Source organism: Natator depressus, chromosome 17 (assembly GCF_965152275.1).
Source record: "Natator depressus isolate rNatDep1 chromosome 17, rNatDep2.hap1, whole genome shotgun sequence".
In the NCBI taxonomy this organism is placed as follows: domain Eukaryota; kingdom Metazoa; phylum Chordata; order Testudines; family Cheloniidae; genus Natator; species Natator depressus.
This window is the reverse complement of record NC_134250.1, coordinates 18,574,895-18,599,332: the sequence shown is the minus strand read 5'-3', so window position 1 is coordinate 18,599,332 and position 24,438 is coordinate 18,574,895. Positions and strand designations below refer to the sequence as shown.

Here is a 24,438-nt window from a genome sequence, read left to right as displayed (position 1 = left end):
GACGCCCTTTGGATGGCCACCTGATGGAACTTTTGGACAGGATGAATTCACCTGCCTTAGACAACAGCTGGAGGAGAAGCATCCAGCTCAAATGGATTATTGGTATGTATGGGATAATTGGGCATACGCCCAAGATAAGGGGTGCCCCTCGACTTTGAGCTCTGGTACCAGATCTAAGGTTTGCATGCCGCTTGCGGGTTCCGCTCCGCCCTATGCTGCTTTCCCTCCTCCGTCTCTTCCCCCTACTCCTCCTCCTGCTGCCCCTCTATACCAGTCTCTAACCCCACCCCCTGTTGCGCTTCAAGCACCCCTGATACAACATCCCATTGCGACGGTCAGTGACCGTGTCACTATGGTCACGGTCCACCGCCCTTTTGGCCCTGGGGACCTGGTAACCTGGCAGTCACAGACGCCGAGGTTGTGCGACGATCCGGAAAGAGTCCTACAGACTATCCGTTCAGTCTTCACGGCATTCAACCCTAACTGGGCAGACGTCCAGGCTATTTGGCAAACCCTACTTACCCCTGACGAGAGGTATTCTATTCTAGACGCTAATCGGCGTTGGGTGGGGGATGCTGAGAATCGCACCCCTTGGCCCAAAGACGATCCAGGTTGGAATCCCAACGACCTCGATGGCCGGGCCCGCCTCTCAGCTGCCCAGGAAGGGCTCCTGGAGAGCATCCGTAGGGCGGGTAGTAAGACGGCAAATTGGTCAAAAATTAGAGTGTGCCAGCAAGACCTAAACGAGCATCTGCCTGCATTTTTTGCCCGCTTGTTTAAGCAGGTTAGACTGTATGGGGGAGGGGTGAAGCAAGAAGCCGAGGTCAGCCGCACGATGATGGTCTCTTACTTTGTCGATCAAGCGGCGCCGGATATAAAGAAGTATTTAACTAAACATGTTCCCGATTGGCCAGGGAAACCCCGAAGCGAAGTAATTCGCCTGGCCACTTTTGTGTTTAATGGTAGGGATGAGGAGAAAGCTAAGGAAAAACGTAAGCAAAAGAAGGAGGAAGTAAGTATGTTGGCAGCCGCATTGCAGCTTCCCTTGGGGAATCAGCACTGGCAGGGACACGGGAATACAAGGGGGAGGGGACGTGGGACAGGACGGGGAGGAGGCTGGGGTGGGACAAGGAACGGGAACTGTAATTATTGTAAGCAACCAGGGCACTGGAAGAGGGAATGCCCCCTGCTTCCACGAGGGGCTCCTTGGCAGGATCAGCTGGAGACCGGTTCTTCCTTTCCCCCTAACGCTCCCCAGGACTTCGCTAATCCCCAGTGACTAGAGGCGGAGATTTTGGGAGCCGTGGGAGAGTTGGAATGGGATCTTGGACTGCAGTTGCAAATTTACTTGAAAATTGGGGAACAGTTTGTGCCCTTTTTGGTGGATACCGGAGCCACCCTTTCCACTTTAACTTTTGTTCTGGGCTCTCTTTCTAATACCAAGGTCTGGGTGCAGGGTATTGAGGGCAACCCGAGCCCGGCTCCCCTATCCTGCCCCGTCCCTGTGGAGCTGGGTTCTTTAAAGTTGTCACATAGATTTGTTGTCATGCCAGAAGGCCCCGCTAACCTTCTTGGGCGGGACGTGCTTAGCAAGCTGGCAGCCCACATATATTGTGTCCCCGGGGGGCTTCGCATGTCTGTCCCGGACTCGGCGGTTGCTTCTCTTATGGCCTCGGTTACCCCGATTCCCGATCTCCCCACAGAATTGTCCAGCGTTCCACCCAATTTGTGGAGCATGAGTTCCACCGACGTGGGCCTCCTTAAATCAGCCACTCCAGTCAGTCTGCAGGTGAGGGATGGGCCGCCTCCCTCCGTAAAACAATATCCCTTGCCGAAGGAGGCGGAGGAAGGTATTTCCCTTCTTATCTCTAGCTACTTAACCCAGGAGGTCTTGGTTCCATGCACTTCTCCTTGTAATACTCCTATCCTTCCTGTGAAAAAGTCAAAACCGGGCCCAGATGGGCGCCCAGTTGATCGGTTTGTTCAAGATCTGCGTGCGATAAATAGTTATGTTATAACCCCCCACCCAGTGGTCCCTGATCCGAGTACTATCCTGACACTGATTCACCAGTCGGCTACTTGTTTCACGGTTGTAGACTTGTGTGCTGCATTTTTCAGTATTCCTTTCCACCCCGACTCCCAATATCTGTTTGCGTTCACTTGGGGGGGGTCAGCAGCTAACCTGGACGTGTCTCCCCCAAGGGTTCTCAGGCTCCCCCACTATTTTTTCCCCGAATTCTAGCCGATGATTTGAAAGACATTGTTTTGCCTAGCTCCTCTGTTCTAGTCCAATATGTGGATGATTTGTGGATTGCTAGCTCTGATTATAATGCATGTTTAGCTGATTCTGTTACTCTGCTTACTACATTAGCTAATAAGGGCCACCGTGCATCTCCATCCAAGCTGCAGCTGTGCCGAACCCAGGTGATCTATTTAGGTTTTGTGATTTGGCCTGGAGAGCGTTTACTCTCCCCTGATAGGGTGCAGGCAATCCAGGATTACCCGCGCCTGACTACAAAAAAGCAGTTGCGGGCTTTCCTGGGGGCTGCAGGGTTCTGCCGACGCTGGATAGTGGCCTTCGGGGAATTGGTGAAACCGTTAGTCCAGGCCACCACAACTTCTAACCCCGATTCTGTTCTCTGGACCCTGGAGATGGCAACCGCTTTCGCATCCACAAAGAAAGCCCTGATCTCTGCACCCACCTTGGGACTCCCGGATTACGGTAAACCATCTTTTCTCTTCAGTCACAAGCAGCGGGGAGTGGCCAGCCGTGTCCTATTGCAGTACCTAGGGGATCGCCCATGCCCCATAGCTTACTATTCCGTACAATTAGACCCTGTCATTCGGGGATCAGTCTCCTGTGTGCAGTCCATTGCCACTGCAGCCCTTATGGTGGAACGGTCATGCCCTATTGTTCTGGGGCACCCTTTGACTGTTTGGGTCCCCCATGAGGTTGAGGTTCTCTTAAAACAGCATACAACGCAGGCGCTGTCTCCGCAGCGGGCACACAAATACGAGCTGATTCTGCTGGCCGCTGACATCATCACCCTTTGCCGCTGCAACGTCCTCAACCCCGCTACACTGACACCCCTTCCAGAGGATGGCACGCCTCACCATGTATGTACGGACATCATCGCTGAGAGTGGTAAGCCTCGCCCGGATTTAAGTGACCAGCGATGACGTCCATACCCGCAGACGCCTTGTCTACCCTTCAAATTGAGGTGACGCAGTTATCTCAGACCACACTGCAGAACCGCTTCGCCTTGGACTATCTCCTTGCAAACCGGGAGGGGTGTGCTCTTGTTAACTCAAGCTGTTGTGTCTTTGTGAATCAACACCGCAAGGTGGAAACCGATATCCACACCCTTATGCAGCAGGCCACCTCGCTTCACCGTGTCACCCTTGAAGACACCAGTACCGGATTCCATGAGGCCTGGAGCTGGCTCACCTCCTGGCTGCCAGACTTGGGGAAGGCGTATTTTGTACCTCTTTCTTATGGCTGTTTCTGTTTTTGTATTATTCTTTGTATGCCTACAATGCTGTAGTATGTGCTGCCGGCAAATTTTAATCTTCCATCGAGGTTATTCTGCCCCAATATAATTTATTGACGTACATAAGAAAAGGAGGGACTGTAGGCGGAAATCAACCTAGTTAGCATATGTGACTCCATTTTGGGTTTCCTCTCGGCCATTAACTAGAAGCGAGCACATCACGTACCAAGGAAGGAAGGATCCTTCAAGGTGGACAGCTGGACAGTTTCAAGATAAGGGAAACAAACCTGGAGACAGGAGCCAGCTGACATGCTCGAAATAGTTGCCACTTCAGCTTTTTTGCATGGGGAAGGTGGCTGCAGGGGATTGGTAATAGATAAGGAGAAGGCCTGTTTATTGGTTTAGGCCCCCCGAGGCACACAGGCAGGATGTTTTGCCAACAGTATATAATCTTGGCGTAACCTGTAATCGGGGTCCTGTTCTGCTTAACAGAGCGGTACCACACTCAAGCGTAATAAACCTACAAACTTTGAGATACGCTGCAGTTTGTCTTTATTTGGTTGCCTCAGCCTCAGAAACGAACTGTACCTGTCCTAACTGGAATAATTCGTAACACAGCCCAACCGGTCACTGCTACCACAAATCTCCAATTACAAGCATAGGGCATCAAGACACCTAAAGTGGAGCACCCACAGGGACACTCCTCAAAGAAGAAATATAGATAGCTGGGTTTGTGATGACCAGAAGAACCTCATACTAAATTGCCTGTCAGGTGCAAAGGCTGTGGATCTCACGAGACATCTAGACAGATGTATGTGCAGTGCTGGGTAGTAGCTAATGGTTGTGGTTTATGTAGGTACCAGTGATGCAAGGAAAGACAGGCGAGAGATCCCAGAGGCCAAATTTAGGCTGCTAGGCAAGGGATTAAAGTCCAGGACCTCTGAAGTGCTTTCAGTTCCATGTGCAGGGCCAGAAAGAGAGGTAGAACTGCAAGGTCTCAATGCACAGATGAGATGACAGTGTGAGGAGGAGGGTTGTAGGATTATTACAATCTGGGGAACCTTTTGGGAAAGGAGGATCCTATATAGGAAGGACAGGCTCCACGTAAACCAAAATGGAACCAGACTGCTTCACTGGAGATTTTCAAAAGGAGACTGGACAGCCATCTGTCTTGGATGGTTTAGACACAACAAATCCTGCATCTTGGCAGGGGGTTAGACTGGATGACCCTTGCAGTCCCTTCTAACCCTAAGGTTCTATGATTCTAAGTAAAATTTAAAAGTTGTAGAGGATTTTTTAAATAAAGGGCTGGGGAAAAGCTGACAGATATGGAGAAGCACATGGTTCGGGCAGAGACATCCCTTAGGGATGAATTTATTAATGGGAGAACTCTATATCCTAGTAAACAGGATACAAAAGAAGTTGGTAAGTACAGGTAGGAGCTAGTGAAGAAGAGTCAAACACAAAAGAGTCCCATTTAAATACAACACCTAAAGGCAAGCAACTGAATATTAACAAAATGTACAAGTGCTTTTTATAAGATGGGTGTACCAGAGTGCCTGGTATTAATCAAGGATAATGATATAATAGGCATTGTGGGAACTTGTGCAGCAGCAGTCAAAAAAGTTAACAGAACGTTAAAAACCATTACGAAAGGGATAAATAAGATGACAGAAAATACCATAATGTCACTATATAAGTCCAACAATACTGTGTGCAATTCTGGTCACCCCATCTCAAAAACAGATCACAGAATCATAGAAGATTAGGGTTGGAAGAGACCTCAGGAGGTCATCTAGTCCAACCCCCTGCTCAAAGCAGGACCAATCCCCAACTAAATCATCCCAGCCAGGGCTTTGTCAAGCCAGGCCTTAAAGACCTCTAAGGATGGAGATTCCACCACCTCCCTAGGTAACCCATATTAGAGTTGGACTAAGGGGGGACATGAGAGAGGTTTATAAAATCATGAATGGTATGGAGAATGTGAATAGGGAAGTGTTATTTACCCCTTCACATAACACAAGAACTAGAGGTCACCAGATGAAATTAACAGGCAGCACATTTAAAACAAAGAAAAGGCATTACCATTTCATACAATGCACAGTTAACCTGTGGAACTCATTGCAATGGGACTTTGTGAAGGCCAAAAGTATAAATGGCTTCAAAAAAGATCCATCAATGGCTATTATAGCCAAGAAGGTCAGGGATGCAATCCCATGCTCCAGGTATCTCTAAACCTCCAACTGACACAGGCACAGACCACTGTCAGAGACAGGATACTGGGCTAGACAGACCAGTACAGCCATTCTTATGTTTTTAACTTCATTTAAGGCCACGTACAACCCATTTATGGAAAGAAATCAAAACACCCTCAACTACTAACAGGACTCTGTAGGTCATTCCTAACACATTCAGAACATTTCAATTTAAATACGGCATAGAACTGCAATTCCAGAGTGAAAACACTGATCAAAGAGGATTTGGTACATGAATGAAATAAATGTATATGGCATAAAAAAGCCACACATAATAAATGCAAATTTTGTAGTTGCATTAGAGGGCCCGGACCTGCAAGGTGCTGACTTCCCTCAGCTCCCATTGGTTTCAAGATCATAAGCTCTTCATGACATGTCCTTCTACATGTTTGCATGACATTTAGCATAATGGGCCTTGATCCTGACTGAAGTATTTAAGTGCTACGCCTGTTAAAATAAATAAATAAATAAAAAGCAAACAACGGAGTTGACGGTTCTTTACACTTTCCAAGATCAGGTCCCAAGCTCCTAAACAAAGGTGGTCAAAGTGCATGACCAACAGAGTGCCACAAAGTGAACTGTGGTTGTGTCTCTACTTTTATCAAAGTAGCACAACTGCCAAGGGTAGAGCTCCCAGGACGCAATGTTACATCTATTGCAGTCCAGTCTGAAGACCTGGATGCTGAGGGACCTGCAGTCTCAATGGGCCACTCCCTTCATATTAAAGAGAGAGGTGGCTGTAACATGCATCTTTTGCTGCAATTTAGGTTCAGCATATTGTGCCCCAGTAAACTGTCAATGAGACCTCTAGCTGGGCAATGTTTGGATCCCCACGTTTTACATGATAAACAAAGCCTACTCTCCCATGTGGTAGAACAATTTGCTGCTAGTGTAACTCAGAATTGGATATTTACAAGGAAACCACAAGTTGTGTGTAAAGGGAAATAGGTTTTTACAGTGAGCATATTTTGTTTCCTGGTGCAGGAAGCATGTTTTCTGAAAGGCAAGAAAGCTTGGGTATTTTCAGAGACAGCAGGTTTTTGCACCTTACATAATGGTCTTTTCATGTATCGTGGTCACCTTAAAAAACTTGCCAACTGCCTTAAAAAATGAAACATTACCTCAGTATTTGCACTATTACCTGGGCATTCCCTGTAGTAATTATATAGAATTCTGCAAGTACCGAGGTAACTTTACTAATTTATCTGAGGAAAAACTGAGCAGAGAGAATATACTTTTTAAAAAAAAACAAAACAAAGTTCTTTATAGTGGATTAAAAAAAATACTTGTTTGGCCTTAGACCAGTCTTACTATAATCTCAGTATTTAATGACTGCTATGTAACTTCAGTATGCTAGCTGGATCACTACTAGGTAGTGCTGAAGGCAACAACAGAATGCTTAAAAGAAGAATGTCCAGCTATCACATGATACTATAGGAAAAGTTTTAAAGGAAATCCCGTTGGTCCAGTCAAAGTAAAATAGTCATATGCAGACATGCAAATTTCAAAGTGGCTATAAGCATGCAATAGTCTTCCTTTATTAAATACCAATATATCTGCGCACACTAATTTTATGAAATACAATTAGGGCTAATCCTAATATTCTTCAAACAGTCATAATTACAATCTGAGAGAAAGAGTGCAATTTTTTCCACCTACCTTGATTTTTCACTTCAGCAAATTCCTTGTTGTATTCCTCTAGAGTTTCCCTAAGTTTCTGGTTCTCTGTTTCAATATCATGCATGCGCTGGACTTTCAGCTGAAGCTGCTGTCCTAGATCCAGAGCTGGAACTGGATCTAAATAATAAAAAGACAACAGCAACACCGCTACAGCTTTAGTAGCTCAGAATCCTGAAATTCTTTGTGGAGGAATTCTCCTTCTTCCTGAGTTAAAATGACATTCTAAAGGTCATATGCAGTGTTGTTGTAGTAAAGCCTAGGTCTTATTTACTTTCCTCTACTTTCCCATGTGTTTTTATAAAGTGATATACAATTCTTTATATTTAGGCTCGCCCTTATTTTCTAAATGATGAATAGTATCATTTAAAGTGATAAAAAGTATTTTGACAGCATCTTTAAAATGACACAGACTAATGAGGCATGAAAAGTCTCGAGAGCCAATCTATTTTTATGAAAAAGACATTAATGTACAAGATGTTTTGTTGTTCTTTTGTTGAGTAAAAGCAACAAAAATTATATTAATTACTGATTAATGGAGTCCTTTAAACACCTCCCCTTTCAAAGAACCATACTTTTGAATAAGCTTGTACCATTACCATAAGGCCCTCGGCCATAAGGCACAAACAAGTACAGCTGTGGGGATCTGTGAAAGATCTGTTATTTGAGATCAGAACCTCTTGCGTGAATATGATTACAAACCTTTGGCTCATTTTCTATCATAGTGACATTTACTAGTAAACAACTGATGCGAATGCTAATAAAATTTAATTCTGCTAATTGGAGATTTTATGGTACTTATTCTCTATTTTTCTTACACAATAAATTAAATACAAATTTGAAACACTTTATATGTTCTCCTATTGTCAATTCTATCAATTTCTATTCTGCTAAAAACACTGTTACAATACACCTGCCATGTATGGATAGAGAATTTATTCTGGGATCTCAGCTTCCCAGTCAGTGTTGGAAAATGCTGGAGTCCAATGGACCTATAAAAAATTATTGAATGCATTTCTCTTATGGGCGCCAGCATCACTTGTGAAATGGCAGCAAAGATTTAGTCTCCTGTTGAGGAATGCTAAACACTAAACTCAGTGGATCAACAACAGTATATATTATGGAGTTCACTTAATTTTCAAACACCGTAGTCATTAATTTTTCAGACCACCCTCAGTCTCTGGAAACATAATAAGTCTATTGAACCTCTGTTAACACATTAAGCATGAGCCTGTGCGTTTTTCAATATGCTAGCGTTGTTTCACAGTTTATAAAAGAACAGTGCTGGGTTATGTTGAACTCAGAGACATCATAAGTAGTATACTGCATTTTGTTATTTAGTTCCTCAACAGCTTATGACATTACCTTCTTCATAATATAAAATCTAGGCTGCTTGTCATCTATTCTCTGTACATACATTCATAGTTTATGACTACATAGATTTTTCATTTATGTTTTTAGGCCAAATACTTTTCATTATTATTATCTCTATTAAAATATTTGTAATAAATCAAATTTAAAATGTTATTGTGGCAGGTACAGGGGGTCTGGGTAAGGAATTATACATAAAGGTGAAGTTATAGCAGCACTGAGAAGTCCCTACAATATTTATACACAGTCCAGTTAAGGTGCAGGCTGTCACAACATGAACCTTCTCCCATGCAGCCAAAACAACCATTACCTAGAAGGACCATTTTGTCACATTTCTTCAGTCCAGTGTTTCTCCAGCAAAGCCCGTCCAGCACTTTGGACTACTAATCATAAAGAAAGACTGGATGGTGTCAGCCTATTTGATTTAGGGCTATAATACAAACTTAAAAATATAGCAAGTGAGGACCTAAAACTTTATCTGTGATACTTCTATAAAATACTATTAACGTTTGTGCTAACAGGCCTAAAATACCATGGCCAATACAAACTGTATTTATAAGAACCAGTGTTTGTACACTGCCTTCTATCCCCATGATTTTTAAAAACATTTTTAGTACATTCATTTTAAAAACCCAGGATACGCACAAGACGCTGTAACAATGCGGAGTCTGGTGGCACCTTACAGACTAACAGATTTATTTGGGCGTAAGCTTTCATTTTCACTCCATGCATCTGAAGAAGTGGGTTTTTTACCCACGAAAGCTTACGCCCAAATAAATCTGTCAGTCTTTAAGGTGCCACCGGACTGCTCGTTGTTTTTGTGGACACAGACTAACACGGCTACCCCTCTGATAGTTGGCACCATACAAGACACTGTCTGCTCCAAATAAACAATGCTTTTCTAGACTGAAATTAGGAAGGAATTCAAAGACGTATAAAAATAACACGTGCATTATAAAGTGAATAATGACTAACTCTTTAGTCAAATTTTCAATCCCTGTAAAGCATTATACTGTAAATAAAAATTCATGCAACCTCATAATTATTCATCAGGACATGTATATTTAATTTAGCTCTATTAAAGGTTAATGCTAAAGTAGCAAACAGTCACAGAAGGACCAAAATGTAAAAACAGTCTCCCATGCATTAAATTTCAAACTTTACTATAGCTTAGTTGACCAACTAAAAGCCTGCAGCCTTAGAATATTGTTTTGGGATTCGTAAAAGGCATTGCCGAAGTACCTCTTAGGCTTAATTTATAAATGAAACTAATTACTGCATGACAACATAATGACTATGACTTGCTTTGGCTAGAGAGTCAAACAATTAATTTATGTATCTCAAACCCCAACGTGCATTTTAAACTTTAGAAATCACAGCTTTTTGGTCTTCTTAATTATCTCCAACACCATTCAAACTTCACACAAGTATTACTGTGTTCAATGTAAGCACCGCAATCTGAAACCTTTGATGTTATATTTTCCTTCTTGATTGGTGTGAGGGGGTTTTTTGGGGGGGAAAAAACAACCAGAACTTGCACATATAAAAGGCTGTCTTTTTATGTTACACAGATTTCATATAATTTAACAGGAGGTCATTGACATTTGAAGGAACTGAAATGAAATGGTGATAGTGTACAGAAAGCAGCAAAGACAAGGTTCCAAATAAGGGAGTGCTTTTTCTCTAACCCCCAGTACAGCAAAACCTTGCTAATCGACACTAGTAACTGAAAGACTCACTGTAAATGACAATTTTGCAAGCTAGAGAATAAGTCCCAAATCAAGAGTCTGGTGCCCCGCCTGGACACAGAGCTGACAAGAAGACGGGGAAAGAGAGGAAATGCTTAAATCGCTAGTATACAAAAATGCCTACAAATCATTACCATCTGGTATTAGTTAGGTGAAAGGTGAGTTGAGATACCTGCTTTTATGCTAAACCTTTCATTTTATTATGACCTCATCTTCCAACTCCCCATACCCGTTTTTTCTGTCTAATCCACCTGTTGCATCTTAACACCAAGACAGAAACTCATCTTTATTTCTATTTATTTAGTGACTAGCATAATGGGGCCCTGATCCTTGACTGAGCGTCAGACATAGTACCATAATAGAAATACTAAATAATAGTCAAAACTATTCTTCTATGCCACTCAAGCCCTGAGGATGGATTAGTGTCCACAGAGCTCACCCTTCCCCTAACCTTTCCATGTGCTGCCTTCTCAGTGCTGCTTCACAAGGAGCTCACTCTGAGCAGGTCTCCCCGGCCACACACATGGCAGACCTGCGTGAATGCGCAGGTGTGCAGCTACAAATGAGGCTCTGGTCAAGAAGGAGGGGGCTGGATATGCCTCTGAATGAACAAAGACATGCAAAAAGCAACTGTGTTAACTTTGGACAAATGCAGTGTCGTTTTCCTGGCAGATAATACTTCACAATGTACTAGTTAATGCACACTAGTATATTTTGTTTTAAAAAAAAAAAACAACAGAGTCAAATTAATATAAGGCCTTAATAACAGGATCTGCTGTTAAACCACTTCTGAGAGGGGAAAGAACACCAATTTTTTGGTGGAGTTTATAAATGTGTGGACGAGCCAGGTTCTATTGTGCATATTTTAAGAGCAGGGTTTTAAAGTAAAAGAAAGGTGGATCTCAATGAAACAATGCACTGCATTACCAGCCTGAGGTAACATTTCAGCAATAGCCATAACATTTTAACGCTTAGACCAAATGTAAACTCTGCCATAGTACCACAAAGTAAAACTGGACTATCACTGAACAGATGAATTTCCAAACTGAGTTTTCTTCAAAAACAATTCTCCATGCATTGTACAAGCTGGAAAAAAACACAGATCTTAATAATTCAATATAACTGTTTACACAAAGAGCACTGTGGGTAATGTTGCCCTCCCCTGTCATTAGGCAGAAGATGAATGCACCCCCTTGTGAGTGCTGTTCATGCAATGACATCACGCTCCTGCATGCGTTACTTTTCGCCAGGGCACTCTAGGCTAATGTAATCATACAATTATATAATTAACCCAGCTGTCTCATTAAGAAAATCAACTGGAATTCAGGGCGTAATTAGTCATACAGCAATTAGCATGCTGATGAGCAACTGATGAAAAGCTGTCTAGATATTGAATATGCTGGGACCACCTTATTTATTTAAAAAGGAAAAGAAAAAAGCACCTCAGCAGAAAAAAAAATAAGATCAATTTTAAGAAGTTAATCTTTAAAAATATTTCTGATAGTACTTGTTTGAAAAGATAGAGAAGTGAAAAAAATAGTGAATAGTGAAATTATTTCTAAATCATGTGAACAGACTTCTGAAGCAAAAATCAATTGTGCCCTATATTATGTAGATCGTCCCTATTTAAAATTAATTCTTCCATCTGCAAACTAATACAAGACAAAGAGACTAATACAAAGCCAGACTGGAAAGGTAAATCCTATCAACTAAGACGGAAAAACTGTCACTGTTTAAATTTACAATTCACACAGTATTGGCCAACCCTTAACTATCCCTGATACTATTAAAAAAAAAATTGAAGACATTTGCATGGCTTGAGGTTTCTTTATAGAAACTGCTTTACCGAGCCTTGAGATTGTACCTGAAATGTGAGAAGTGATGATTACTTGATTGCTCAGCAAACATAACAGTATCCTAGCCATTTCTGGTATACAGCCGCATTGTTTCTTATATTTAAAAGATTTTGTAGGTGGCTAATTGGTGTTATGGAAAATGGGAACTCCTAATCACAGAAGGCATGAGTTATAAAGTGCTCCCTAGACTCAACCATAGGGACTGATTCCTGTTTTGCCAACGAGAGAGAATTGGAATGTATGGAATGGAGTATGTTCAACAGGATCAGGACAATGTTCTCTGTGAATTTTAAGTCTCCACACAAAGCTTTCACATCAGCATGACTGTGGACTTAAAATTTCTGCAAGAGTAACGTGCTAAAACACAGGTCACTATAAATTTCAGATGTGTCTACATATGTTGTAGGATTTAACTTTGTGCCACAGTGGTAGTGTTAAAATATCCACACTTGTACCATTTCTAACAGTAACTAGTAATGCAATACCTGCGTTGAAATGTACAGGAGAAATGAGTGGATTACCAATATGTTGCTAGGACAGGAAAGATGCAAATCATAAACCTTTAAAACTAATCATAAGCCTCTAATTTCAGAGTTTACTGGTGCACTTGTTCAGTGACATACAGAAAAAAAAGTGTACACCGCTCCATACTTAAGAACAGAAAATCAGGTTTCCCATTTTATTTGGTTTAGTAATGAAAATCTGAACCACCTTATAAAAACTTGTTCACCTGATATTTTAGATATGGAGCTTTTGAGGTGATTTTTCAAAACAAAAGTCTGGTCTCCCTCACCCCTGTTTCCTCCTCATTACAGGCCTATAACATTGACAACAGTAAGACAGCAAGTTATGAAACACTGCCAGAACTAGTGGCAATTAATATTTTATATAATTGGTAATGTGTTTCCTAAGGTTTGGATCTAAAAATAATACATCCAATGCACTGCAATTCTTTCAAAAAGACTATTTGTGTTGCCTAAACTATGTCTTAAGTGATGCTTTTTTAGCAATTGTTCTCAAGAAACTCGCACACAAAATGACAAGCAGTGAAAGAAAATTCCTAAATGTGAGTTTTTTAAATGTACAATTACAATTAAACATACAAAAAACCACAACGAAGCCTGTTCACAAGTTCTGCTGTGTCACACTGTCATCACCACAAAGCAAAATGAGTTTTGAAATATATTGTTTTTCCCCCCAAGCCTCATCTTTGCAACAAACATTTGTGGTGGAGGCATTCCTTAGGAATACTGTCTCTGGGTTAGTAAAGGCATGGCAATGAGTTGTACAAGGTCTTGATGGAGTAAATGCAAATGATTTCTTGCGAGATCACACGTGAAAATAATCTGAAAACATGTTTTAGAAAAATAATAATTACATTGTGGCTTTTGAATATTCAAATACCTCACAGCATACTTAATTAATTCATTAATTATTCCCCTGAAAATTCAGGGGTAAATTGAAATAGCCTAGAGAGACTGAGGCAAAGATTCCATGCAATAAACTGCAGCTCTCCTCCTCTTCCCCTGTGACTCCACTAGCCTAAGGGACAGAAGAGTTATTGCCCTAATTCCATTTTGAAACAAAGCCCATCATCGCAGCACCCCCACCTCCCCCCATTTTATATAGAACATGAAAAGCTTTCATGAGCTACAGCATGCATCCGATGAAGTGAGCTGTAGTTCACGAAAGCTTATGCTCAAAGCTTATGCTCAAATAAATATCTCAAAGGTGCCACAAGTATTCCTTTTCTTTTTAGTGAAGGGAATGTTAGTCTTCATTATCAAAAAATAGTACAAGCCTAAATTCTGCAGGCATCTGAAGGCTTTAGAGCAGTGATACTCAGACCTTAATGGTTCAAGAGCCAAATTAGCAATCAACATTACCCAAAAGAGCCACAGTAGAGTGAATTCATAGTTTCATTTACTGTTATATATATAATTTTCACAGCAAAATGACTGACCAAGTATTCTACAATTGGTTAACAACATAGTAAAATATCCTGGTTAATAATTAAATCACATGGCGTTTTAATATCATGTGCTGCAAAAAGCCCTAGGAGACATATTAAAGAGCCACTTGCTGCTCCTGAGCCTCAATCTGAGTATCACTGCTTTAAAGGCAAAAGAAACAACATGATTCTGCTGCTTGGAGAGAAGGTCAGATATAGGATGTGGCACACAGAGACTGTTTCTCATGGAGCATCATAGAGCACTTCTCCTGTAGCAGCACTCTCCACAGCTTGCAGGAGGAATGAAGTGTTGTGTGATGGGATGTGGCCAGTTGAACCATAATTGTGTGTATCCTTTAGCCATAAATTGGTTCCTCAATACTATGGCTATTGTTTAAAATCTACCTTATCTACCAAACCTAGAATGGCTAGAGCTTCTACTGCCGCACTGGCTGCAAAGGTGCTCCAGGCCTGCCCTGACTTGAGAAGCAGCATTTCTTTTTTGCACTAATGTCCATACAGCTCCAACACAGAGTTTCAGTTAGCTAGGTGCAGGATTTGCCCCTTAAGTTACATTCGTGTCCTTCTCTTTCAAAGAAGCTACAAAAATAAAGCTTCCCACAATTTTTAAACATAAAAGTCAGATCTCCATAATTATAAATAAAATAATATTTCACAAAATTTATGAATACAATACGGCATCAGAAAAAGAACCTAATAATTCACAGGAGGAACAACCACAATTCAGAATGCTCCAGTTCAATTTCTAATATTCCAGTAGGGTTGCCAACTTTCTACTCGCACAAAACTGAACACCCTTGCCCCGCTCCCTGCCCGTCCCTCCTTTGTGCCCCATCTCTGAGGCCCCGCCTCCCGCTCACTCCATCCCCATTCCCTCTGTTGCTCCCTCTCCCCACCCTCACCCACTTGCTCATTTTCACCAGGCTGGGGCAGGGGGTTGGGGTGCAGGAGTGGGTGAGGGCTCTGGGATGGGGCCAGGGATGAGGGGTTTGGGGTACAGAAGGAGGCTCCAGGCTGGGGGGTGGGGGGTGGAGCAGAGGGGTTCAGAGTATGGGAGGGGGCTCTGGGCTGAGGCAGGGGGTTGGGGTGCAGGGGGTTGAGGGCTCTGGCTCGGGGAACGGGTTCTGGGGTGGGGCCTGAAATGAGGGGTTCTTGGTGCGAGGCAGTGAGGGCTCTGGCTGCTGGTGCAGACTGGGGGGGGGCTGGGAATGAGGGGTTTGGGGTGCAGGAGGGGGATCAGGGCTGGGGCAGGTGGTTGGGGCGTGGGAAGGGGGGAGGCAGGCAGGCTCCAGGCGGCGCTTACCTCAGGCAGCTCCCACCAAGCGGACTTTTAACAGCCCGGTTAGTGGTACTGACCAGAGCTGCCAGTGTCCTGGCGTTCTGGTCGAAAACCGGACACGTGGCAACCCTATATTCCAGTAACATCTGAGGAAGTCTGAATTTACTACTTGCAGCCTAAGATCAATGCAACGTTACAGAAAAGCACTCAAACTCTAAGACTAATTTCTCCTATTCTGAAAGTATAATAAAAAAAATTTGTAGTTCTTTTACCCTCAACCTTTCTTCCCCTGAAAAGCATTCAGAATGTGTTTTGATAAAAAGCTCGGGCCTTATTCTACTTCAGTCTCACACTGGAGGGAAGAGGGTGCACTATCCTCATCTGTCCTTTCACAAGTAGAATCAAGAATCCTACATCTTGCACTCTGAACTCTAGCATTGCCTGCAGCATTGGACACCCTGATAGGGGTAATAGCGGGCAGGCTGGGGGGTTGGGGGCAGAGCTGTGGCAACAGTCCCTGGAGCAGCATCTTTCAAAGGGTGCTGCAGCTTTTACTCCCACCTGAACCTTCACACTGCCCCCAGGAATATTCTGTCTCTTCCCCTAAGGCACAATCTTCCAGCCATTGCCAACATCTACATGCACCTTCTCTCTAAGCCTCCAAACCTCCACCATACCTAATGTGTCAGTTCCTGATAAATATGCAATAGAGTTCTTAAAGTGCATGCTTTAGGGATATTTTCCCTATATTATTTCAGCTTTTAGAAAGCTACGATACTTATCCCAATTATTAATTCAATAAGAAAAAAAGAGAAAATATGTCAACTGGTATTAAAGTCAGCAAAAAGATGGTCCAAGTCCAAGCCATATATTCAGGTAACAGAAAGAGCTGTAACTAGTGTGAGTTCAGTTTCCAAACATGTGGACACCAAAGTGGGTCTTTTAATGACCATGACTGGTCAGGACTTTGTCTCTCACCTAAAAGACAGTACTTCCAGCACCAACAGTGTCTCCGAACACCATGCATTGGTCCAATACAGATACTGGGTGAGATTTTATGCTGCACCTGTAAGAGGCACATCACAATACTTGTAGCCCAGAGGGAGAGGGCTAAGGCAGCCTTAAACCACCTCTGCACCCTCCCAATCCTATGATGATCCAATGGGTAAAGCAGCCTCCAGAAAGCTGCTCTGAAAGGTGTTACGACAGCCTCCCCGGGCTCCCTCATGGGACGTAGCGCTACTCCTATGTACGGTGGCCCTGCATCCCTAATGCAACCCTCCCAATCCCAGCTCTGCCCTCTCCCCATCTCCTAAACCAGTGCTTGCAAGGGGGTCTATGGAAGGCAGCCTTATGGCTATCTTCCATAATACTTGTGCTGGGGGAATTCTCTCCGAGACAGAACTGGGGGTTTCAGAGTCCCTTTATTCTGCTCCAGCCCTTTTACCTGGCATAAAGCAGCTGGAACAGGAGCAAGGATTTCGCCCTCAATGGGGAGGAACCACCTACTGAATCACTCGACCTACTTCCCAAGACTGTGTTAATTTACTACCAGTCACTCATCCAAGTATTAGCCAAGTCTAATCCTGCCTAGTTTATTAGATGTTGAACATTTAAAAAGTCATGCCCTTTCTCTGTTTAGCTCTAGCATAACTCTGTTCTGCACCTGCTCTTTATACAGTTTTGCCAAATGATTGAAGATCAACCCAATTAGAAGCATTTAGAATGTACTAACTTTTTCAAACATATTTTAGTGTCCCATTTCAGAATCTTTGTAACCTGCTCACTTGGGACCTGATTCACCCTCACTCTCATCTCTTCACCCCTTTTTAAAATGTACATACTACTGATATTACTTTATAAGCACAAAGGGCAGTATGCTTATGTTATAAATAAGCAAGTTCCATGGCTCTCTGACCATTTTGGTAAGTAAATTGTTGTATACACTCTCCTGTTTGTCTGAGTTATCATGAATCTTGTATCTCTTGTTTAATATTATACATTGTACTTGGGAAGAAACAAATAACCAAACAAAACAAATTCCTACTTCCCAACATTTATCACCTCTGGTGCAAGTGAAGGATTACTTTTTGGTGTCCTTTTCTGAAAAGCACGAAATGAAGGTAATAGCCTGAAACCTCCACTTCATACGACAAACTGTCTTCTAACACCTTTAGTAGCTGTTGAAGCCTTTATCAGATTACAAAAGCAGCCTGGATCTCTTCTTCCCCTTCCCTCCTCCTTTGTCCTATTCCCTTGTTCCCATTAATTCATCCCATCCTTCCTTTTCTCTTACCTCACCTCTGACCTCATAAGATTTAAACAAAAACATTTTTTAAATGAACCTTTAAGTTGTATCCCTTTCTCCCTCCCCACAAGCCCCGTTTGCCTATCTTTCTAGATTGTAAACTCTTGGGGGCAGAACTTCCTACATATTCAGAGCATAGCACATTCTTGGGCCTACCATGATATAAACAAATAAAGCATCTGAAATGGTGACCTACATGAAAGAAGTTCTCTCTAGCCAATTATAAATTCTCCAGACTCCAACATATCTGAAATTCTTAACATACTATATTGCAGTGCTGGAACTCTGTCAAAGAAAGTTAGCTTAGTTTTATCTTTAATACCCTTGACAGAGTTGTTAATATATAAAAATAAATAATAAACAAATGAGAATCATGGTATTAAGAGCTCTTTAAGAAAAAGTAGATTTTCTTTTCTGGGCATGGAAATAATTCCCTTTTGTTTTTTATTGGTTACTTATTACTGGTTACTTGATTAATTTTATACCATCTATTGCCAGTACTTGAATAGTGTAACTTACAGAAGAAAGCATTATGCCAGATAGCGTTCGCAGGATTGAATCATAATCACGTATGAACAAAATACTTATGTAATTCTTTATGTGGAAGGCCCTCCCTCAACTGATCCATAAGTCCATCTTCTCCTTCAAATTTCTCCTCAAGGCCTATTCCCAATGTGGCACATATAAAAGAAGTCAGCTAATTTATGATGGCTAGATGTAAGGGGTGATAGTTGGCCCCTTAGCAATCTGCAACTGTAATATTTCACGCAAATATACGTAAGAAATTTGCATGTATTTTATTATCCTCTCCCTCCACCCTTTTTATTCCACTTGTCTTTTTTAGACTGTAAACTCTTCAGGGCAGGGACCTGTCATCAGCACACTGGAGCCCTTGTCACAGAGCAGGTTTGTGAGTGCATTAGTAGTTCAAATATTAAATGCTACTCAAATATGTTTTATTCTCGAGTTGTGTGAACTCAGCTGTTGGCATAATGCATTGACGTTAGTAGGAAGACAAGAAAACCTCCCTAATATCTCCTGTTTTCTAAGGGGGAGGGGAAAAAAAAGAATGAAGGGGAAAAAAAACTAGTATTTCAAAATAAGTTCCACCATTGGCACAGTTCTAACAATTCACATGATAGGAATAAATTTATATTAACTCTGTTCTATAAAAAAGGAAGTTAAATTAGAAAAGAATTTTTTTATTTAAAAAAAAAATTGTTTTGGTCCCCAACAAAACAAACAGTATATTTTTGGTTTCAGAGAAGCAGCCATGTTAGTCTGTATTCGCAAAAAGAAAAGGAGTACTTGTGGCACCTTAGAGACTAACCAATTTATTTGAGCGTAAGCTTTCGTGAGCTACAGCTCACTTCATCGGATGCATTCAGTGGAAAATACAGTGAGGAGATTTGTATACACACAGAACATGAAAAAATGGGTATCATACATACATACTATAAGGAGAGTGATCACTTAAGATGAGCTATTACCAGCAGGAGAGCGGGGGGGGGGGGGGGGGGAGGGGAAACCTTTTGTAGTGATAATCAAGGTGGGCCATTTCCAGCAGTTAACAGGAACGTCTGAGGGTATGTCTACACTACGGAATAAGGTCGAATTTATAGAAGTTGGTTTTTTAGAAATCGGTTTTATATATTCGAGTGTGTGTGTCCCCACAGAAGTGCATTAAGTGCATTAACTCGGCGGAGTGCTTCCACAGTACCGAGGCTAGAGTCGACTTCCAGAGCGTTGCACTGTGGGTAGCTATCCCACAGTTCCCGCAGTCTCCGCTACCCATTGGAATTCTGGGTTGAGATCCCAATGCCTGATGGGGCTGAAACATTGTCGCGGGTGGTTCTGGGTATATATCGTCAGTCCCCCCTTGCCTCCCTCCCTCCCTCCGTGAAAGCAAGGGCAGACAATCGTTTCGCGCCTTTTTTCCTGAGTTACCTGTGCGGACGCCATACCACCGCAAGCATGGAGCCCGCTCAGGTAACCGTCACCGTATGTCTCCTGGGTGCTGGCAGACGCGGTACGGCATTGCTACACAGTAGCAGCAACCCATTGCCTTGTGGCAGCAGACGGTACAATACGACTGGTAGCCGTCCTCGTCATGTCCGAGGTACTCCTGGTCGCCTGTGTGAGGTCGATCAGGAGCGCCTGGGCAGACATGGGCGCAGGGACTAAATTTTTAGTGACTTGACCAGGTCATTCTCTTAAGTCCGGCAGTCAGTCCTATTGAACCGTCTTATGGTGAGCAGGTAGGCAATATGTCCTTCTGCACCGTCTGCTGCCAGCCAAAGATGTAAAAGATAGATGGAGTGGATCAAAACAAGAAATAGACCAGATTTGTTTTGTACTCATTTGCCTCCTCCCCTGTCTAGGGCACTCATTCCTCTAGGTCACACTGCAGTCACTCACAGAGAAGGTGCAGCGAGGTAAATCTAGCCATGTATCAATCAGAGGCCAGGCTAACCTCCGTGTTCCAATAAGAACAATAACTTAGGTGCACCATTTCTTATTGGAACCCTCCGTGAAGTCCTGCCTGAACTACTCCTTGATGTAAAGCCACCCCCTTTGTGGATTTTAGCCCCCTGAAGCCAACCCTGTAAGCCGTGTCGTCAGTCGCCCCTCCCTCCGTCAGAGCAACGGCAGACAATCATTCCGCGCCTTTTTTCTGTGCGGACGCCATACCAAGGCAAGCATGGAGTCCGCTCAGCTCACTTTGGCAATTAGGAGCACATTAAACACCACACGCATTATCCAGCAGTATATGCAGCACCAGAACCTGGCAAAGCGCTACCGGGCGAGGAGGCGATGTCAGCGCGGTCACGTGAGTGATCAGGACATGGACACAGATTTCTCTGAAAGCATGGGCCCTGCCAATGCATGCATCATGGTGCTAATGGGGCAGGTTCATGCTGTGGAACGCCGATTCTGGGCTCGGGAAACAAGCACAGACTGGTGGGACCGCATAGTGTTGCAGGTCTGGGACGATTCCCAGTGGCTGCGAAACTTTCGCATGCGTAAGGGCACTTTCATGGAACTTTGTGACTTGCTTTCCCCTTCCCTGAAGCGCATGAATACCAAGATGAGAGCAGCCCTCACAGTTGAGAAGCGAGTGGCGATAGCCCTGTGGAAGCTTGCAACGTCAGACAGCTACCGGTCAGTTGGGAATCAATTTGGAGTGGGCAAATCTACTGTTGGGGTTGCTGTGAGTAGCCCACGCAAGTAGCCCACGCAATCAAAGATCTGCTGATATCAAGGGTAGTGACCCTGGGAAATATGCAGGTCATAGTGGATGGCTTTGCTGCAATGGGATTCCCTAACTGTGGTGGGCCATAGACGGAACCCATATCCCTATCTTGGCACCGGAGCACCAAGCCGGCGAGTACATAAACCGCAAGGGGTACTTTTCAATAGTGCTGCAAGCTCTGGTGGATCACAAAGGACGTTTCACCAACATCAACGTGGGATGGCCGGGAAAGGTACATGACGCTCGCATCTTCAGGAACTCTGGTCTGTTTCAAAAGCTTCAAGAAGGGACTTTATTCCCAGACCAGAAAATAACTGTTGGTGATGTTGAAATGCCTATATGTATCCTTGGGGACCTAGCCTACCCCTTAATGCCATGGCTCATGAAGCCGTACACAGGCAGCCTGGACAGTAGTCAGGAGCTGTTCAACTACAGGCTGAGCAAGTGCAGAATGGTGGTAGAATGTGCATTTGGATGTTTAAAGGCGCGCTGGCGCAGTTTACTGACTCGCTTAGACCTCAGCGAAACCAATATTCCCACTGTTATTACTGCTTGCTGTGTGCTCCACAATATCTGTGAGAGTAAGGGGGAGACGTTTATGGCGGGGTGGGAGGTTGAGGCAAATCGCCTGGCTGCTGGTTACGCGCAGCCAGACACCAGGGCGGTTAGAAGAGCACAGGAGGGCGCGGTACGCATCAGAGAGGCTTTGAAAACCAGTTTCATGACTGGCCAGACTACGGTGTGAAAGTTCTGTTTGTTTCTCCTTGATGAAACCCCCCGCCCCTTGGTTCACTCTACTTCCCTGTAAGCTAACCACCCTCTCCTCCTCCCTTCGATCACCGCTTGCAGAGACAACAAAAAGTCATTGTTGCTTCACATTCATGCATTCTTTATTCATTTATCACACAAATAGGGGGATGACTACCAAGGTAGCCCAGGAGGGGTGGTGGAGGAGGGAAGGAAAATGCCACACAGCACTTTAAAAGTTTACAACTTTAAAATTTATTGAATGACAGCCTTCTTTTTTTGGGCAATCCTCTGTGGTGGAGTGGCTGGTTGGCCGGAGGCCCCCCCACCACGTTCTTGGGCGTCTGGGTGTGGAGGCTATGGAACTTGGGGAGGAGGGCGGTTGGTTACACAGGGGCTGTAGTGGCAGTCTGTGCTCCAGCTGCCTTTGCTGCAGCTCAGCCATACACTGGAGCATACTGGTTTGCTCCTCCAGCAGCCTCAGCATTGAATCCTGCCTCCTCTCATCACGCTGCTGCCACATTCGAGCTTCAGCCCTCTCTTCAGCCCGCCACTTACTCTCTTCAGCCCGCCACCTCTCCTCCTGGTCATTTTGTGCTTTCCTGCAGTCTGACATTATTTGCCTCCACGCATTCGTCTGTGCTCTGTCAGTGTGGGAGGACAGCATGAGCTCGGAGAACATTTCATCTCGAGTGCGTTTTTTTTTCTTTCTAATCTTCACTAGCCTCTGGGAAGGAGAAGATCCTGTGATCATTGAAACACATGCAGCTGGTGGAGAAAAAAAAAGGGACAGCGGTATTTAAAAAGACACATTTTATAAAACACTGGCTACACTCTTTCAGGGTAAACCTTGCTGTTAACATTACATACATAGCACATGTGCTTTCGTTACAAGGTCGCATTTTGCCTCCCCCCACCGCGTGGCTACCCCCTCAACCCTCCCCCCTCCCTGTGGCTAACAGCGGGGAACATTTCTGTTCAGCTGCAGGCAAACAGCCCAGTAGGAATGGGCTCCTCTGAGTGTCCCCTGAAGAAAAGCACCCTATTTCAACCAGGTGACCATGGATTATATCTCACTCTCCTGAGGATAACACACGAACGGATGTTGCTTGAACGCCAGCAAACACACACTGCAATGCTTTGTTGTACAATGATTCCCGAGTACGTGTTACTGGCCTGGAGTGGTAAAGTGTCCTACCATGAAGGACGCAATAAGTCTGCCCTCCCCAGAAACCTTTTGCAAAGGCTTTGGGAGTATATCCAGGAGAGCCGCGAATGCCAGGGCAAAGTAATCCTTTCACGTGCTTGCTTTTAAACCATGTATAGTATTTTTAAAGGTACACTCACCGGAGGTCCCTTCTCCGCCTGCTGGGTCCAGGAGGCAGCCTTGGGTGGGTTCAGGGGGTACTGGCTCCAGGTCCAGGGTGAGAAACAGTTCCTGGCTGTCGGGAAAACCGGTTTCTCCGCTTGCTTGCTGTGAGCTATCTACAACCTCCTCGTCATCATCATCATCATCATCTTCTTCTTCGTCCCCAAAACCTGCTTCCGTATTGCCTCCATCTCCATTGAAGGAGTCAAACAACACGGCTGGGGTAGTGGTGGCTGAACCCCCTAAAATGGCATGCAGCTCATCATAGAAGCGGCATGTTTGGGGCTCTGACCCGGAGCGGCCGTTCGCCTCTCTGGTTTTCTGGTAGGCTTGCCTCAGCTCCTTCAGTTTCACGCGGCACTGCTTCGGGTCCCTGTTATGGCCTCTGTCCTTCATGCCCTGGGAGATTTTGACAAAGGTTTTGGCATTTCGAAAACTGGAACGGAGTTCTGATAGCACGGATTCCTCTCCCCATACAGCGATCAGATCCCGTACCTCCCATTCGGTCCATGCTGGAGCTCTTTTGCGATTCTGAGACTCCATCATGGTCACCTCTGCTGATGAGCTCTGCATGGTCACCTGCAGCTTGCCACGCTGGCCAAACAGGAAATGAGATTCAAAAGTTCGCGGTTCTTTTCCTGTCTACCTGGCCAGTGCATCTGAGTTGAGAGTGCTGTCCAGAGCGGTCAAAATGGAGCACTCTGGGATAGCTCCCGGAGGCCAATACCGTCGAATTGTGTCCACAGTACCCCAAATTCGACCCGGCAAGGCCGATTTAAGCGCTAATCCACTTGTCGGGGTGGAGTAAGGAAATTGATTTTAAGAGCCCTTTAAGTCGAAATAAAGGGCTTCATCGTGTGGACGGGTGCAGGTTTACATCGATTTAATGCTGCTAAATTCGACGTAAAGTCCTAGTGTAGACCAGGGCTGAGGAGCAGTGGGGCATGGGGGAAATAAACATGAGGAAATAGTTTTACTTTGTGTAATGACACATCCACTCCCAGTCTCTATTCAGGCCTAAGTTAATTGTATCCAGTTTGCAAATTAATTCCAATTCAGGAGTCTCTCGTTGGAGTCTGTTTTTGAAGTTTTTTTTGTTGAAGAATTGCAAC

At 43.9% G+C, this 24,438-nt stretch overlaps 2 protein-coding genes across 6 annotated transcripts in view; both read right to left on the bottom strand.

Annotated features, from left to right (window-relative positions):
- Positions 1-24,438, bottom strand: part of CUX1 (cut like homeobox 1) — a 399,694-nt gene that overhangs the window by 191,360 nt on the left and 183,896 nt on the right. For all 4 annotated transcript variants that reach the window (XM_074975052.1, XM_074975049.1, XM_074975051.1 and 1 more), the window contains exon 5: positions 7,406-7,543. In XM_074975052.1, the coding sequence (XP_074831153.1) occupies positions 7,406-7,543 (138 nt within the window). The remainder of the gene's footprint in view (positions 1-7,405; positions 7,544-24,438) is intronic.
- LOC142000628 (uncharacterized) lies at positions 22,158-24,384 on the bottom strand. 2 transcript variants are annotated; one of them, XM_074975060.1, is made up of 3 exons: positions 23,822-24,384; positions 23,305-23,725; positions 22,158-22,725 (listed from the first exon to the last, which is right to left on the bottom strand). In XM_074975060.1, exons 1-3 carry the CDS (start codon positions 23,897-23,899, stop codon positions 22,190-22,192), a joined length of 1,035 nt encoding a protein of 344 aa, XP_074831161.1. In that variant the 5' UTR covers positions 23,900-24,384; the 3' UTR covers positions 22,158-22,189. The 2 variants fall into 2 exon arrangements, with proteins under 2 accessions (XP_074831161.1, XP_074831160.1); XM_074975059.1 differs by having other exon boundaries at positions 23,305-24,384.

What these genes read in the sequence shown, in the direction of transcription:
- LOC142000628 (XM_074975059.1), bottom strand. Translation starts at nt 23,899, where the DNA reads ATGCAGAGCTCATCAGCAGAGGTGACCATGATGGAGTCTCAGAATCGC. An exon ending in AGGCGGAGAAGGGACCTCCG is followed by an intron (nt 22,726 to 23,304) that starts GTGAGTGTACCT and finishes TTTCTCCACCAG; the next exon opens with CTGCATGTGTTTCAATGATC.